General features: G+C 51.1%; 1 protein-coding gene across 1 annotated transcript in view; it reads right to left on the bottom strand.

Annotated features, from left to right (window-relative positions):
• Positions 1-16,094, bottom strand: part of GLP1R (glucagon like peptide 1 receptor) — a 39,173-nt gene that overhangs the window by 13,483 nt on the left and 9,596 nt on the right. The window contains exons 4-7 of the mRNA XM_023624877.2: positions 8,942-9,060; positions 8,490-8,596; positions 4,764-4,917; positions 3,944-4,103 (exon numbers count right to left, since the gene is read on the bottom strand). Of these exons, the coding sequence (XP_023480645.1) occupies positions 3,944-4,103; positions 4,764-4,917; positions 8,490-8,596; positions 8,942-9,060 (540 nt within the window). The remainder of the gene's footprint in view (positions 1-3,943; positions 4,104-4,763; positions 4,918-8,489; positions 8,597-8,941; positions 9,061-16,094) is intronic.

Genomic DNA, 16,094 nt, shown 5'->3' with positions numbered 1-16,094 from the left:
TCCTTCAGGCACTGGAAGCCCCTCTAGTCATCTGTTCCCTCCCCACATGCACCTGCAGGTGGCTGTGCAGAAGCCTGGAGTAGAGATAGGAGCTCTATCCTTGATGCCAACAGCCCAACCAACTGTGCACGGTGGCCCACAATAACAACAGCTACAACACCACTTTCCACTTGGCTGAGACTTGATTGGTGTATTAGGCAGTTTCTAGTATGGTCCCCAACTATCCTGACCTCCTGGTCACACCCTGGTGTACTCCATATTGTATCAGGATTGGTCTGTGTGACTGATAATGGATGGCAGAAGAGATGGCATGTCACTCCTGAGATTAGGTTATAAAAGACTGTCTTAAAAGGTTATAAAAGCCTGGTTTTGGGCTCTCTCTCAATCTGATCACTCACTCTTAATCCGAGTGTTTTTGGAAGTGGATTCTCCAACCCCAGCTAAGCCTTGAGATGACAGCAACCCTGGCCAACAGCTTGACTGCATCTCTGTTAGAGATTCTGAGCCAGAGGCACACAGCTAACCAGATTCCTGACCATAGAGACTGAGAGATAATAATTGTTGCTTTAAGCAGCTCAGTTGTGGGGTCATTTGTTACACAGCAATAGGTAACTAATACAACAGGTTTCCAGTTCCTTGAGGGTACAGCCTCATTCATCTTCAGAGCCTCAGTGCTCAGCTCACCCTAAGAACTCAACATGTGTTTGCTGACTTAAAATTAGATTGTCCATCCTCACATGACAGATGCAGATGGATCAGGAGCTTAGGAGGGTACAGGTGGGACTAGAATGCAGGGCACACACCCACACCAACCACCCTCAACGGCTTTCTGCACCAACTCTCTCCATGCCTGTGTCTATCAACGTCTTCCTCAGGGTTGGAGATGTGGGTGCCTGAGATAGGTAAGGGTGTGCATCCTAAGATGCATGGACACAGATGTGTGTGTGTGTCGGGGGGGGTCCATGCATATGCATGGGTGGTTTTGGGGTGTCTCCCCCAGGAAGGAGCTCATTTCCAGGGCAGAACCCACTTCATACCCTTCCTGTCCCCAGCATCCATATCCTCAACACAGAGATGTCCACTCAACAGCAGCTACTGAGCAGCTCGAAGGTCTGGCTGGTGGATGGAGGAAGGGGTGGAGGAAGCAGAGAAGCTCAGAGCTGACCAGCATTCTTCATCAGATCGATCTCTCCTTGGCCATTTATTTTCACACAAACCAGACCTCTCAGCATCCATGATGCTTTAGTAACAGGCCTTCGTGAGACTGGACAAGGGATAAATGGCCTCCAAAGGCCCTAGCACATAGCACAGAGCCTGCCACACAGAAGATGCTCAGTGAGAATGGAATGAATGAATGAATGAATGAATGACGAGTGAGTCAATATATCAATGAGAGACGTGAAGCTCTCCAGGAAAGACAGCGCCAATTTCCTGAGCCATACATGTACAGAAACCTCCTTCTTGGGCTTCCCCAGCCACTTGCTGTCCTTTCTCTCTGAGACCCCATTCCAGGATTAGGGAGCTCACTCACGTTATCAGCCAGACCTGGTGACTTCATTCAATCACCAGCATCTTCTTAACAAAGCCTTTTTAAAAATGCAGGCACAGCTCTGCCACATGCAAACATTACACACTCCCTGCTGGCTTCATCTTTCTCTCATTTAGAAAATTAACAAGACAGGCTGGAGAACAAAGCTCGAATTAAGACACACAGAACTGGCTCCAAGAAGTAATGATACCCTTGTCCATCACTTGCCTCCCTCCTGTGCAGCCTCCTTGTGGTGGCTTATGGGGGCAACCAGCCACCCACGGACTACAGCAGAAGCTGACGTGCCTTTTGGGGACTCCCCCAACTGTGTTGGAGTCCTAGGTTTTAATTCTTCTGCTTGCACAAGAAGCTAAAAGTTGTTTCTCAAGCATCCCAACTTGGGCTAGGCCTCCTGGTATCACAACAGAGCTCTTGGCTCTCTGTGAATCTCTCTCTCTGTCCTTCGGACTTTGTCCCTCTGTCTCTCTCTGTATCTCCCCACCCCAGTTCCTCAAGAGGATGTTCTGATTGGGAAGGGAGGTCCCACAGGTCCTGCCCTCGTGCCCCCTCAGACTCTGAGCCCTGAGCTGGGGCATGACGTGGTGGAAAAGGACTGGCACCTCCCCCATTTCCTACTCAGAGACCTCCAGGGCACCATACATCCCCACTAACCCTCCACCAACCACCCCCGCTCCTCTGCACACATCACACCCTCCCTTTGATTGTTCCTGCCCTCGGGTCGCCATGGTGACAGGCACTAACAGTGCTGATGCTATTTCCCAGAATGGACAGACACAGTCCCCCAGCCTGAGGACAGCCTTCCCAGAACTCCCCTTGATGGTCTAACCTTGCCCCCACCCCTAGTTAGCTGTAGGGCTCTCCAGCTGCCCACTGCCTGTTTGATTGCCCTAGCAGGATGAAGAGGCCTGGGAGGGAAGGAAGGCCAAGCAGGGAGGGGCTAGACCCGGGGGGAGGAAGCGGAAGGGTGAAAGCAGGGAGCTGTGTGCAGAGGTCAGGTCCACCTGTGTAGGAGCCTGAGCTTACTCAGCTGGGCCCTCAGGGGACCAAAGAGATGCAATGCAGGCCAGAGAATTTTGCACGATGGCAGCAGAGCCCAGGAGTCAGGAGGGCTGGTTCCAGTGCCTGCTCTGCCTGTAAGGCCCTGCCCTGCCCTAAGACACAGATCACATTTAAGGTCCCTTTAGAGCTACTCTTCTACAATGGGGCTATACAGAACCAAGTGGCCGAGGAACACCAGCAAAAATGAATGAAGTGCAAGGACAGCGGGCAGGGAGGCTGAGAGGGCCCACGAGAGCAGACAGCCAGGGCCTGCTGGGCAACCTGGACCGGGAACAGCCTTGTAAAGGCTCAGAGGCAGGAGCCAGTATGGGAGGGGGACATCGAGGGAAGATCGTGGCTATGACTGAAGCGAGAAGTCCTGGGAGGTCAAGGGGCAGCAGTGGTCAGAGCAGCCTGAGGCAGGCGAACCAGGGAATGAGAGGAATCAATGAATGAATGGCAAGCTCAAGGTGGAGGGCAGGGTCCTGTGGTGTGTGGCAGGGACACCAGCAGATTAGGGAGGACCAGAGGGCAGGGCCTGTTCTCCGGCTCCGTCCCAGGTGGGTGCCTGAGGGCCCCTCCAGAGTAAGCACTGTGGTACTTGTTTCCCGCTAGTGGGGTGGGGAGGTGGCTGCTGCTGGCGGGCGTCCCAGCCTCTGCCCCATCCCACCCCTGTTCTCCTCGGAATCCCACATGGCGAGAGGCAGAAGCACAACCAGAAATGTTCCAGCAAAAAAAAAGACACAATGGTTCTCGGCAACCTTTTTTGGCTAGAACATTTCCAGCTGGGCTCCAGGCACATCCTCGGTCCACCTTTTCCTCAGCTGGCTTCCGGCGGACCCACTCTGCCTTACTCGGCTCTCCTCTGGGCCCTCCTCTTCACCATGATGTGACAGAGCCATAGCCCCTCAGCCCCTCACTCCCAGGGACCCCCACTCTGAGGCCCAGGACACTCTATTGCCCTCAGGGCCTGGGCTGTCCAGGACTGAGTGTGGGGCTGTATTCCCAAAGGGGTATTTGAGGACAGTTCCATGACTGCCAGTGGTGTGTGTGGTGTTTTTGGCCAGATAGGGTGGGGGGGCCTCTGCTTCCATTAAGGACAAAGCGTTGTACAAAGGGGGGAGGGTAATCATAACCCCCTGCAGTGCCTTGACAGCCCCATCATAAGTGAGTCCTGAGACCAGGAGGGAGTTATTCAGTGGGCCTGCCCCTTGGCCAAGAGGTGGTTCTGAGTAACAAGTTGGCCTCTTGGGGATAGAGTGATGGCAGCAGTTCAAAGAGGGGTCATGGTCTCCCACTGCCCCCATGCCACAGGTGGAGGAGGGGGAGGGGGAGATGAATGACAGTAGACCTTACCCCAGCCTATGCTCAGATAGAGCCTGAAGATGCGCTGCTCGGAGAAAGCTGAGAAGGCCAGCAGCGTGTACAGGTACACACCCTCCACCAGGAGCCAGTAGTAATTGGCCGCTACGCAGTACTGCATGAGCAGGAACACCAGGCGGCAGCCCAGAGAGTTCTGGGGGCAGAGGAAAGGTCCCCAGGGGACAAGAGCTCTGCCCCCTGCCTCTTTTGACCTCCCTCCCCCTCCTGCCCCAGCTGCTATCCTGCCTTGGTGAATGCAGAATGAGAGAGCTAACACCTTCTGGCCAGGGCTAGTGCTAAGAACTTGACCCGCTTTAGCTCATTGAATCCTCACTATCCTGGGTAGAAGAAACTAATATTATCCCATACAGGTGAGAAAACTGAGGCTCAGAGAAGTTAAATGACTTGCCCAAAACTAGACAGCTACTAAGGGACAGAGCTGGGATTCAAACCCAGGTCTGTCTCCAAAGACCACTCCTCTGTGTCAGGCTGACAACTCCCTAAGGGCAGGAGCAGTGTCTCCCTCCTTAGACTAGGGGTTCCCCAGGGTAGACTGCCTCTCCCATCAGACTGGAGCTCCTCATAGTGGACTGCTTCTACCATCAGACTGGGGGCTCCCCAGGGTGGAGTGCCTCTCCCATCAGACTGCATGTTTCCCCAGGGTAGACTGTCTCTCCCATCAGACTGGAGGCTCCCTGAGGACCAGGCCTGGGCAGTTCTTGCTTTTCTTTGTGCCAGGCCTGGGTGGGGTGGGGGAGGCTGGCCTTCACTGACCATCCATCCCTCCTCCAGCCCTTCCTAGACACACACACACCTGGTAGGAGAGGAGCCCATCCCACTGGTGCTGCTGGGGGGCCGTGTTGTACATCCACTTGAGGACCGCATCCTTGATGAAGACGGACAGTGCTCGGAGGATGAAGGATGCAAACAGGTTCAGGTGGATGTAGTTCCGGGTGCAGTGCAGGTGTCTGTGGGAGAAAGCAGGGCCCTTCCCTGGCAAGATGGCCAATAGTTCTGCATTGCAAACCCCGGCTCTCAAGCTAACACACACCTTGGGCGTGTTTCTGGCTCTGGGACTGTGCTCCTGTCTTCCCTCCTCTGAGAATGCCCTTCTTCCTTATAACCTTGAAAATCCTCCAGGTCCAACTCAAGTTCTGCCTCTCCATGAAGCCTTCAGCTGTGCAGTCACTGCCACACCCGCCCCATCCTCCATCCACACTCTATCCTTCTCTCTAAGGCATCTTCTTTTCTACAAAGTCATGTGTAACCCAAGTGGTTTATGGGTGAAGACCACTTTCCCCAGTGGAGACTTTGCTTTGCTTCTTGATGACAGGGCCCACGTCTTGTGTGCCTCTGGGCTGCCTTACAGAGGCAGACTGGGGCTAAGCACACCGTAGGAATTCAAGAAGTATTGGATACAATCTCAATATCCTCTCATGTAAAAAGGCATAGGAAACTGGAAATACAAGGACATTTTTTAACCTAATAAACGCTATCTACCCAAACTGGGAGCAAACATCATTCTTTTTTTTTTTTAATGGTTGACTTATAAGCTCTCTTTTTTCCTTTTTTTTGGTGAGAAAGACTGGCCCTGAGTTAACATCTGCTGCCAATCTTCCTCTTCTTTTTTTTTCTCTCCCCAAAGCCCCACTACATAGTTGTATATCCTAATTGTAAGCCATTCTAGTTCTTCTATGTGGGACACTGCCACAGCATGGCTTGATGAGTGGTGAGTAGGTCTGCATCCAAGATCTGAACTGGTGAACCCTGGGCCACCAAAGCAGAGCATGTGAACTTCACCATTCAGCCTGGGGCTGGCCCCCTCAAACAGCATTCTTAACTGAGAAACTTTAAAAGCATTCCCTTTAAAATTAGGAACAAAATAAGGATCATCTAGCCTTAAGAAGCTATCATCATTCCATTCAACATTGCACTATAGATCCTAGCCACTGTAATAAGGCAAGAAACAAATGTATAAGAATTGGAAATAAACAAAATTATCATTTGTGGATGATGGATTATCTTCTTAGAAAATCCAAGAGAAGTGACACACACAAATTATTAGAATTAATAAGAGAGTTCAGCAAGGTTGTTGATGTATACATACACATCAGCAATAAACAATTAAAAAGTAAATTTAAAAATTCATTTATAATATTTTTAATTGGCTACCTAGAAATAAGTTTAACAGAAGATAGGCAAGATCTCCATGGAGAATACCATGAAATTTGCTTACGCTCATTAGAGAAGACAAATTAAGGGAAGACACACCACACTCATGTATAGGAAAACTAGCTTAACGGTGTCAGCTCTCCCCACATCGATTGACACACTGAATATGGCTATCACAAAAATTCCAGCAGTGTTGTTGTTGCTGTTTGTCATGCAACTTTTAAAACTTATAAAGCAGAGCCAAGGGCCAAGAATAGTCCAGACACTCCTAAAGAACCCAAATGGGCCTGCCATAAAAGAACCAAGATTTTAAATAAAGCTATAGTAGTTAAGGCACCATGTATTGGCAAAGGGACAGATAAATAGACCAATAGGCAAGAATATAGAGGACAGAAACCAACCCAGGCATAGGTGACCCTTGCTGCATGGCAGTGTTGGCTCTGCAAACTGAGGAGGAAAGGACAGGCTATCAGTAAATGGCCCTGAAGCAATTAACTATATGTATACATGAAAAACGAAATTAAACTTTTTCTTTTCACCATAGACGAAAATAAATTCCAGGTGCATCAAAGAACCACGAGGAATGAGCAAAACTGATGACCCTAGATTAAAGAAAAAGTTCTTAAACAAGACTGTAAAGAAATTTGGTCTTTGGAAAAGAAAATTGATAAATTTCTTTTCAATTGATAAAATTAATTTTTATCAGTTGAAAATATTTATTGATGAATTTTATCAATAAAAACACATAAATTAATATATTTGATTCCACTAAAATTAAGGCCTTCTGTGGATAAAAGTCACCATAAAGTGAGTGAAAAAAACCCTACAGACTAAGAGAGGATATATCCTGGATTAGTATCCAGAGTATATAATGAATGCCTAAAATAACAAAGAAAGAGCCAAATAAAAAGCAAGCAAAGGATGTGAACAAGCAAGTCACAGAACAAAACATAAAAAAAAAAAAAGCTTAATCTCTCTAGGAATCAATATATGCAAATTATAATCATAATGAGATATTTCACACACTTCACATTAGTTAACAGTTAGATCTGAAAATACTAAATATTGCTGAGGATGGTAAGCGAAGGGAACTCTAATTTATTACTGGTGACAGAGGAAACTGGTATGACCACTTTGGAGAGCAACTCAACACCTAATAAATTTGCAAAAGCACGGGGTATTCAGACTAGGTGATTCCGCTAGGAGGTTATTCGCCCCTGGGGAAATGCACAAGGGGTCATAGGTAAGAACATTCATTGTAGTAAGGTTAATAATTCAAAAAAGAAAGACCTCAAATGTCTATTAAAAGCTTAACAAATAAACTGTGATATATCATACAATGGAGTAGAGTGACAGTTAAACAAATGAAACAGAAACACCTGTATCAACGTGACTGAATTTCACAAAAATGTAATGTTGGGCCAAAAATAACATTGCAGAAGATGTACAACATGCCATGAAAAATTTGCAAAACTTATGCTATATATTTTTGCAGATACTTACAAATGTGGTAAAAGTACAGAAAGATGTGTGGGAATTATAAGCGGCCCCCGCAGGGGTTCCCTCTGGTTGGGGGGAGCAGGAAGGGTTAGCTCAGGAAACATAACTGTGTGATAGGCTTCAGTCCTTGGGCTGGATGGTGTGTGCACAGGTGCTCATAGTATCAGCCAGTGTATTTTTGGATCTCTGAAATACTTCATAATATAAGGGGAGAGTATTCACTGAGTGAATGCATTTATTGAGCATTAACTGTGTGCCCAGCACTGACTGTGTGCGCCAGGTGCCATGGGGACAGGAGGAATGCTGCCTCTCCTGTTCCTGCTGGCTGGTGTCCTGCATTCCCATCCTTGAATCCGGCCCCCCTGGGCCTCGTCCACCAAGTGCAGAGGGAGTAGGAAGAACCTGGTACTCTGGAAGGAATGGCCAGTCTAGGTTAGATGCAGGGAAGAACTTTTCCATGGGGGCTGACAAGCTCTATAGAGAGCAGAATCTCTAAACCCCTGAGATCTCGTCTAAAATCATACTGACCTTCTGGTTATTTAAGTTACACTGCTCACCGGAGAGGATTTCTCCTAATCCTACCATCCACTGGTAAGGTTTGGGGTGTGTGCTTTGTGTGTGTGTGGTGTTTGTTTTTCCCTTTTTGCAGTATGATATGCACGCATCCACATAGTAGAGATTAGACTAAGTATACAGTCTTGTATCCTGTGTTTCCGACCTCATAATCTCTGGTGTGGGCTCTCTGGAGATCTCTTAAGAGAAGAACCTGCAGCACTGTTGCCTCGGTTTGGGGTCCCCCTCCTCCATTTGGGAACACAGCAGGGAGTTAGGACGAAGCAGCCCCCTCCCACGCCCCGGGCCCCCTTACCTGAAGCCGAGGAGGATGGCAGAGGCGATGACCAGAGCGGAGAAGGAAAGCGCATAGCCCACCGTGTAGATGAAGTAAAGGGAGAGGAGCTGCTTCTCCGGGAAGCTCTGTGTGCACACGGGGGATACAGTGTACGTGGGGCAGCCCACATCCTTCTTCCCCATGGGATGGCAACGGAGCTGGGGCCCCAAGTCAGGCCCCACTGGGGACCCCGGAACACAAGAAAAAGAATAACCCATAGCAATGGTCCTGGGATTTCTAGAGCTCTGTTCCAAGGCCAGAAAGGTGAAGACATACCACCTTTGTCCAGAAAGCATGGTGTGCAAAGCCCCCAGAGGCAGGGGAACGGACAAGATGGACAGACCAGCCCACCAGATGCCCAGGGTCCCTGTTCCAATGAAGATGGGACCCTGCAACCCCCCCGCTGCTCAAAGCCCCCATCTTCAACTCACTCTCTCCCCTCCCTTGGAGTCATCACATTCAGACAGGTTCCTCCAGGGTAGGCTGGAGTTGTCCACATGCAGCCAGAGGCCATCAGCTGTGCAGAACCGGTACACATGTCCCTGCAGCACTGGGGTGGAGAGACGCAGGAGCTGAGCCTCGAGCCAACACCACACGCCCCTCATTCCTCTCCACCCTGGGGGTCACACCTGCTCCCCTAGAAGTGACCCCTCGGAGTTAGCAACACCTCTTCCCCTCTATACACACATACACACACACAAACACACACACACCCTTCCTCCTCTGCCATATGCCTGTTTGATCTAGGGATAAGAAGGGGTCACAAAGGTGAAGGCCACCCAGCCACACCCTCAGCCTTCCCTCTCAGCCACCCTGGGATGCAGTTTGATGAATCCATGCCTTTGAGATGAGACCACTCTAGCCCATTTCCATGTCCCTGCCTGAAGCCTCAAATCACACTACTGACATGTTCTGGCATGGAGCAGCAGTGGTTCTAATAACCCCACAGCCACCCCTGCAACTTCTGATTCTCAGGACTCAGCACCCACCTCCCTCCAATACTCCTCCAGCAGAGCAGACTCTGAGAACAAAGTAGCATAGAGCTCCTGAGAGAAAGGAAGGGACATAGCCCTGCCCTCAGGGAGCCCCAGTCTGAGCGGAGACACAGCTCAGCCCTCAGGGAGCCCCAGTCTGAGGGAAGACACAGCCCCGCCCTTAAGAAGTCCTAACCTGATGAAGGAGACACAAGTGATTTAAAAGTCGAAGGTAGAGACACAGACTTTGGAGACCCGCCATTCAAAAGGGAGGAAGACCCAGCTCCTCCCTTCAAGTAGCTCCAAGTAGTTGGAGATGGAGACTGCACTTGGAGACCTCTCAGTCTGAGAGGGGGCAAGGATCCAGCCCCTGTCCTCAGAGAGCTCTAGTCTGAAGAAAGAAGGAGATACAGTCCCTAGCTTCAGGGAATCAAGACTCTCACAGAGAGAAAAACAAAAAATTGCTCAGAAAGGAAGAGCATAAATGCAAACCAAGAGAGATCAAACACAGACACAGCAGCCCCAGGGGTGGGAAGTCTCCCTGTGCCCATTCACATCAGCTCTGGGCATCTGGGCACCAGGCAGTCCTCCTGCCATGCCTCACTGTCCACCTTCCCCGAGAGGTGCATGACTGTGGCTCCAGGTTTGCTGTGAGGCCACAAGATGGGATAAGGGGCCTACTTGCATCTGAGAGGAAATGCCTCATTACCTCTCTGCAGGAGAATGTAAGTCTGACGGCAGGGTCAGGAAACCCGGGAGAAAAAGGGAGGGAGATTTAGCACAGCGGGATCAAGGAGAGAAACTGGAACCAAGGATGAATTGTAAAAGATTTTATAATTCTAAAAGATTAAAAGATTTTAAAGACCAGCTTCCCCAGCTGGGGGAGGAAGGCACAGTGTGAGGGAGGAAGAGAGAATGGAGAAGCCACTGAGGCTCTAGTTGGCAGTGGCTGGTCAGAAGTTTCCAGGTGGAGAGGTAGCAGTAAGAACCTTGCTGGGGAGAGGCTCATTAACACGTGTGTGTGACAGCATTGCTAGCCCCAAGGCTTACCCAGTAAGAGCGCAGGAGAGACGCAGCCATCTGCCATGGGGCTCTGTTTTACAGCTCACTAACTATCCATTGACCACTGCTGTCACATGCAGGGAGGACTTTACTTCAAGATCTGGTGACAGCCCTCTTCCCACACTGTCAGGCACCTGCAGGGCCTGTGGTGGGACCTTTGCCCTTCCTTAACTCTGACCCAGCGCTTCTCCTTTCTCCGCCTCCCTTTCAGAAACAAACCCCGAACCTGGTCCCTCTTCAGGAGACAAAACTGTCTGGTAATACAGTGGGGTAAGTCAGCTCAAAGCATCACTGCTTCTAGAAGAAACTGCATTTTAAGAGACTTTATCTTGTAGAGAAGCAAAAACCTGAAAATGTAATGGCAGGACTTCCGGCAGTGAGAAGAGCCGCATCCCAGTAGCGCCCTGATGCATTTATGAACGAAATCAGGCAAAGGACAAAGAGAGAGAAGGAGAGGCATGTGGTTGATACCGGCTCAACACAAGGTTGACATAAGGGAAGCCATACTGTAGAAAAGAAACCATATTGTAACTTTGAATGACCTCTGATTAACTAACCCAGACATGCTCTGTAGATTTTATGGCCCCTCCCAGCTGCTATAAGTTGACAACTTTGTTCTTTGAGTTCCTTAGGAATGCGATGACCCCCGGGCAGAGTCTATGCTAATAGGCATCATCAATGACAACTGAAAGATCAGGGTACAGGGCATTGCTTTGGTCTCTGATGCATATCCAGTAAAACGAAAGACTACCAGGAACTAAGACCAGATGTCTGCCCCCATGGAGATCAGATGCCTCCCCGACCCAGAGACCAGCCCCATATATAAAACTGGCCTGCAGTCTTTGTTCTGTAAGATGGTTTTTTTGGACATCAGTCAGCCATCTTCCCCCTTGCTAGCAAGCTGTAATAAATAACCCTTTCTCTCCTATCACCTTCCTCTCAACTATTGGCATGTCTTGCAGTGCAGACAACCCCGCCACCTTGGACGGTGACATGGTCTAATTTTAGCAACCTGAGGGGCTCATCTCAGGCCCCCGGATGCCCCTTTTATCTGCTGTGTGTATGCCTGGAATTCTTCAGCAGGGGTCTGATATGAGGCCAAACCAGTCTCCAGCGGTAGATAACCCCAGAGCAATAATGGGGATCTGGGCTGACTCCATGGGGAGTGAGACTGATGCCAGAACCTTTTCTGGGAGTCTGTTTTGATGAGAGGAAGCTGACAGAAAAGAGGAGGCAGATGGGCCCAGGAAGGGAGAGGACAAGGCAATGGGACACAAACGTTCGAACTGCCCATTTACCCAGGACTCAGCCAGCAGGTGTATGACTCGAATAATACCCACTTGCCACAGCTGGCATAGGGCCTGGCATACAGTAGGCACTCACAATTGCTGGTTCCCTCCCTACACATACCCCTTACACACCTCTCTGCAGGCCATACATTCAGAATCTGTTTTTGAACACCTGCTGTATGCCTGACACCTTTGAACATCACAACCACTTTACAAGGTAGGCAAGGTTAATCCCATTTTACAGATGAAGAAACTGAGCCTCTGAGAGGCCAAGTGACTTGCCCAAGATCATCCAGCCAGGAAGTAGCAAAGTCAGGATTCAAACCTCCAGCTGTTTGCCTCCAGAGGCTAAACGTCAGAAGCCAAATTTGCTGCTAACAGTCAACAATGGCCACGTACCATTTCTCCTCTGCCCTTCTTCTGGGCCTGGATTTGCTAACATTTAGTGTCCTCCCAGCAGGTCCTCTTGCCAGTACAGACCCCTGGCAGCCTGCACCGTTCCAAGGCCCTCTGTTTAGGATCAGCTGGGAGGCTGAGGGGTGGGGGAGCTGTGTGCACAGACGTGTGTGTTACTGCCCTAGTGTCGAGGGATCACTGTGTGCCTGAAAAGCTCAGGGAGCCTATGTGAGTGTGTCTGCCAATTATCTTCATTAGCAGCCAATATTAAAAGCCAGGGCTGGTTCCTGGCTGGGCCTGTGGTCCCCAGACACCCATCTTTGCTGCAGGTGGGGTGGGTCTGGGCACAGTCCTGCATATCAGCCCAGCTTTATCTGGCCCAGAAGCTGCTGGTAAATCACAGCCAGGGGCTTGGCTCTGCTCTTGTCAACACTAGGAGGCAGCCGGCCTCATGCCAGGAGGCCCAGGGATATTTCATTAAGTCAGACCCTGTGCTGGAAATAAAACCCCCAATTAAACACCTCCCCTCCTGGAAACTGCAGCGGCGTCTGTAATCAAGCTAACAGCCGCCCTTCCACGTGGACGCGGGCACTCAGGGCTGTGGAGAGCTGCTCATGAATCCATTAGCTCCTGCACCCTGGCAACCACAGCAGCCAGGGAGGACTACTGGGCCCCCGTGGTACAGACCAGGAAGCTGGGGTTCAGAGAGGGAGTCACAGGTCCTCCTCAAAGTAGTAGAAAGAGGGTCAAAGGCAGGGGCCCAACTGAAGGCATCAGCTTGGGGTGGGGGTGAGGGGTAGAGCCTCACATCATGACGTAGCAGAAGGAGCTGAGGGTCGGAACTAGACAGACTCAAGTTCAAATCCTGATTCTGCCCTCAATCTGCTATGGGACCTTAGGCAGACCTCCCCAGGTCTCAGTCTCTTCATCTGTAAAATGGGAACAATATGACTTCCCAGGTCTACGGTGTGAGGATTAGGAAAAAAAGCATGTGCAGCGCCTGGTGCATAGTAGGCCTTCAAACTACGGTCACAATGGAAGCCCTGCTGCTGCCCCACCCCAGTTTCTCGAAAAGGCACTCTTTCCCTGAGGCTGTGGCTGGAGCTGAGGACACCACCTCAGCCAGAAGTCCTCCGGGGCCACGCGCGGGCCTCCATCTCCCTTTGGCAACCCCGGCCTGCTGTGAAAGCTCCCGGCTCAACATTACTCAAGGGAGGCACCTGTCAGAGTTTCCAAGAATTGTGAGTTATGGGCTATTTTAAAAGCATTTTATGACTCTCATATAATTAGAACTAAGCTAACAAAACAGGTAGAGACCAGGAGGGGGTGCAGCTAATGAGACCGGAATGATTTGTAGCGAGCAGATCAGCTGTTTGTGGGTAAACCAGCCTGCTGGAGGGCCCTCAGGCGGCAGCCGGCTCTCTGAAGCCTCTCCAGCCTTCAGGTTTACAGAGAATCTTGTTGACACGAGGCATCTCCTTTGAAAACCTGCCTTCCTGGACTCATCTGCTCCTGCCCTCTCTGCGCAAGCTGGAGTCCCAAATTCTGCATGAGAGGGGTCTGAATTTGAGGGCTCGGCTGGCTTCCCTGGGACATTGTGTAGCTCTGAGGCCTGGCCCGTCTCCAAGGGGTTGCCTGCATGTCCTCCCTCCCTGGAGGACCCTCCCTCCCCCCTCTCCATCTGCCTGTTCTTTCAGGCCTGGCCTCGATGTCACCTCTCTCCAAAAGCCTTCCTGATGCCACACCCCGGGCAGAAGAGGTGGCTCTGACTTCCCTTAGCACCACTTTTTGAGCCACTGAGCTGACCTCTTCAGCCCCGTGGTGAGGGGACACCCCTTCAGCACAACACACATACACTCACACACCCCTAAGGTCTCATTGGCATCCCTGGCTCCTGACACAGACCTCACTCAGTGCCCTCTTACTGTGGGAAACAATTCTTTCTCTGGTCGCTCATTCCTCTGCCCTGCTCTGCACCCAGAAGGCTGCCCTGGGGACAGCATCACCTGGGCTCCCTGCCCTCTCCTGCATTTGGCCAATGGGAGGCACAGGAAGAAAGTAGGAGGGTGGAAGGAGAGAGAGGCTGGGGTATTTCTCCCTTGCTCCCTTCCTGCCTTGATTCTGAGGTTCTGGCAGTTGGCTTTGCCTCTCTGTGGCCACAGCTGCTGAGTAGCCTCTCTGTCACCATGACCTCCAGCTCTCCTGGGGGCCCCATAGCCCCTTTCCTGCTCCACGCAGGTCTAGGGATGCTAAAGCTTCCCACTGCTGTGGTCCTTGGTACTTTACATGCCTTACTGGCCCCTTAAGCTGCCCAGCCTCTGTAAGTGGCCTCTCCATTAAAATCTCTTCCAATTCCCAGCTGGGTGTGTTTTCTGCCAGGACCCTGCCTGAGACACCCTGCTTCCTTCTCCCCACCCCTAATTCACACTATGAAGTTTCTCCACAGGCTACTCCCTTGATCAACCCAAGAAAGCTCCAGAACTCCAGAAGAAAGTTCCTGCTCCCACTTGTGCTGGGTGAGGGTCAGAGAAGCCCCCAGTGCCAGCCTTTGGCAAGGGGACAATCAGGACAGGCCAGAGACAGCAATTATGCTATGGGATCCTGCGGTGGGTGACTCTGTGGGTCCCTAGCTCACAGAGAGCGGGGAGGGAGGCAGAGTCGGTGATTCCAGGTATCAAAAAGGAGTGAATTAGCCTGGTGAGTCGGGAGAGGGGAGCGGAGGCTGGCAGGGGGCCTGTGCAGTGGCCGTTATCTTCATAGAGAAAGCAATAAAACTGTGTTCGCTCATAAACGGGCACCACCAGGACCTATTTCCTGCTCAAATAAAATTAAAGGTGATGGATGGAGCCGTGAGCAGCAGGCAGAGCTGGGGGCGGCTTGGTGCTGAGTGATGGGCCCTGTCCTGCGCCCGGCTCCCTGGGGTCTAGAGGCCCAGCCCAGGCTGGCCAAGCGGCCAGTCCCAAACCTTTGGGAGGCAGAGAAAGTATGTGTACTGCAAGAGGTGGAGGAGGTATGTAGGGTGGTTGGAAAAAATTAACAGCTACCATTTTTCAAGGACCTGCAACCCTCCCAACACCCCCATCACCTGGTGTTACCCCATCTCCACGGGATAAAGCATGCTGAGGCAGAGAGGGAACTTGCTCATCACACAGCCACTCAGAACATCGGCAAACAGAACCATTAGATTGTAAGGCTCAACTTTTTCGTCTATAGGGAGAGGGCAGGCAGCTCACTGCCCTCCCCAGGGGTGTGCCCAGCCAGCAGAGGCCCAGGCCACTCACCTGTCTCCGCGCCCAGGGCCACACACAGGTGCTCCCACACACACACGCACACGCACACTTAAGGAAGTCCAATATAGCAATTAAACACACTGACTAAAGCAGACCCTGGAAGGATTCCTGGGTCTGCTACTTACTACATGTGTGAGCTTGGAAAAGGCACTTAGCATCTCAGTGCCCCAGTCTCCTTCTCTGCAAAATGGGAGGACAATGAAAGTCCTTGTCCCACAGGATTGTTGGGAAGATTGATTGAGGGGACGCATGTAAAGTGTTTTACAATGGGCCACAGAAGTGCCATGTGAGGGGCCACTAATCCCCCATGTGTCTTACCCAGGTGCCCGCCTCTTTCCAGGGCCGGGCTCTCCCTGCGCACCTTGGAGAGAGGCGGGCGTATTGGGAGAGCGGAGGAGAGAGTGTCCTGAGGAGTCCTGTCTGCTCCCGCCAGGACCTGCCAGGGGCCTTGATGTTCCCCTCAGGGGCCGCCTCCTCCAGGAAGACTGCTGGCTTCCCATAGTACGACCTCACTCTCTCACTTGCTTCTGGGCTGGTTTCTGCTTGGTCTCAGGCCCCTTCAAGGCAGAGTGG

Source organism: Equus caballus, chromosome 20 (genome assembly GCF_041296265.1).
Source record: "Equus caballus isolate H_3958 breed thoroughbred chromosome 20, TB-T2T, whole genome shotgun sequence".
Classification (NCBI taxonomy): Eukaryota; Metazoa; Chordata; class Mammalia; order Perissodactyla; family Equidae; genus Equus; species Equus caballus.
This window is presented reverse-complemented; position numbering and strand designations above follow the sequence as displayed.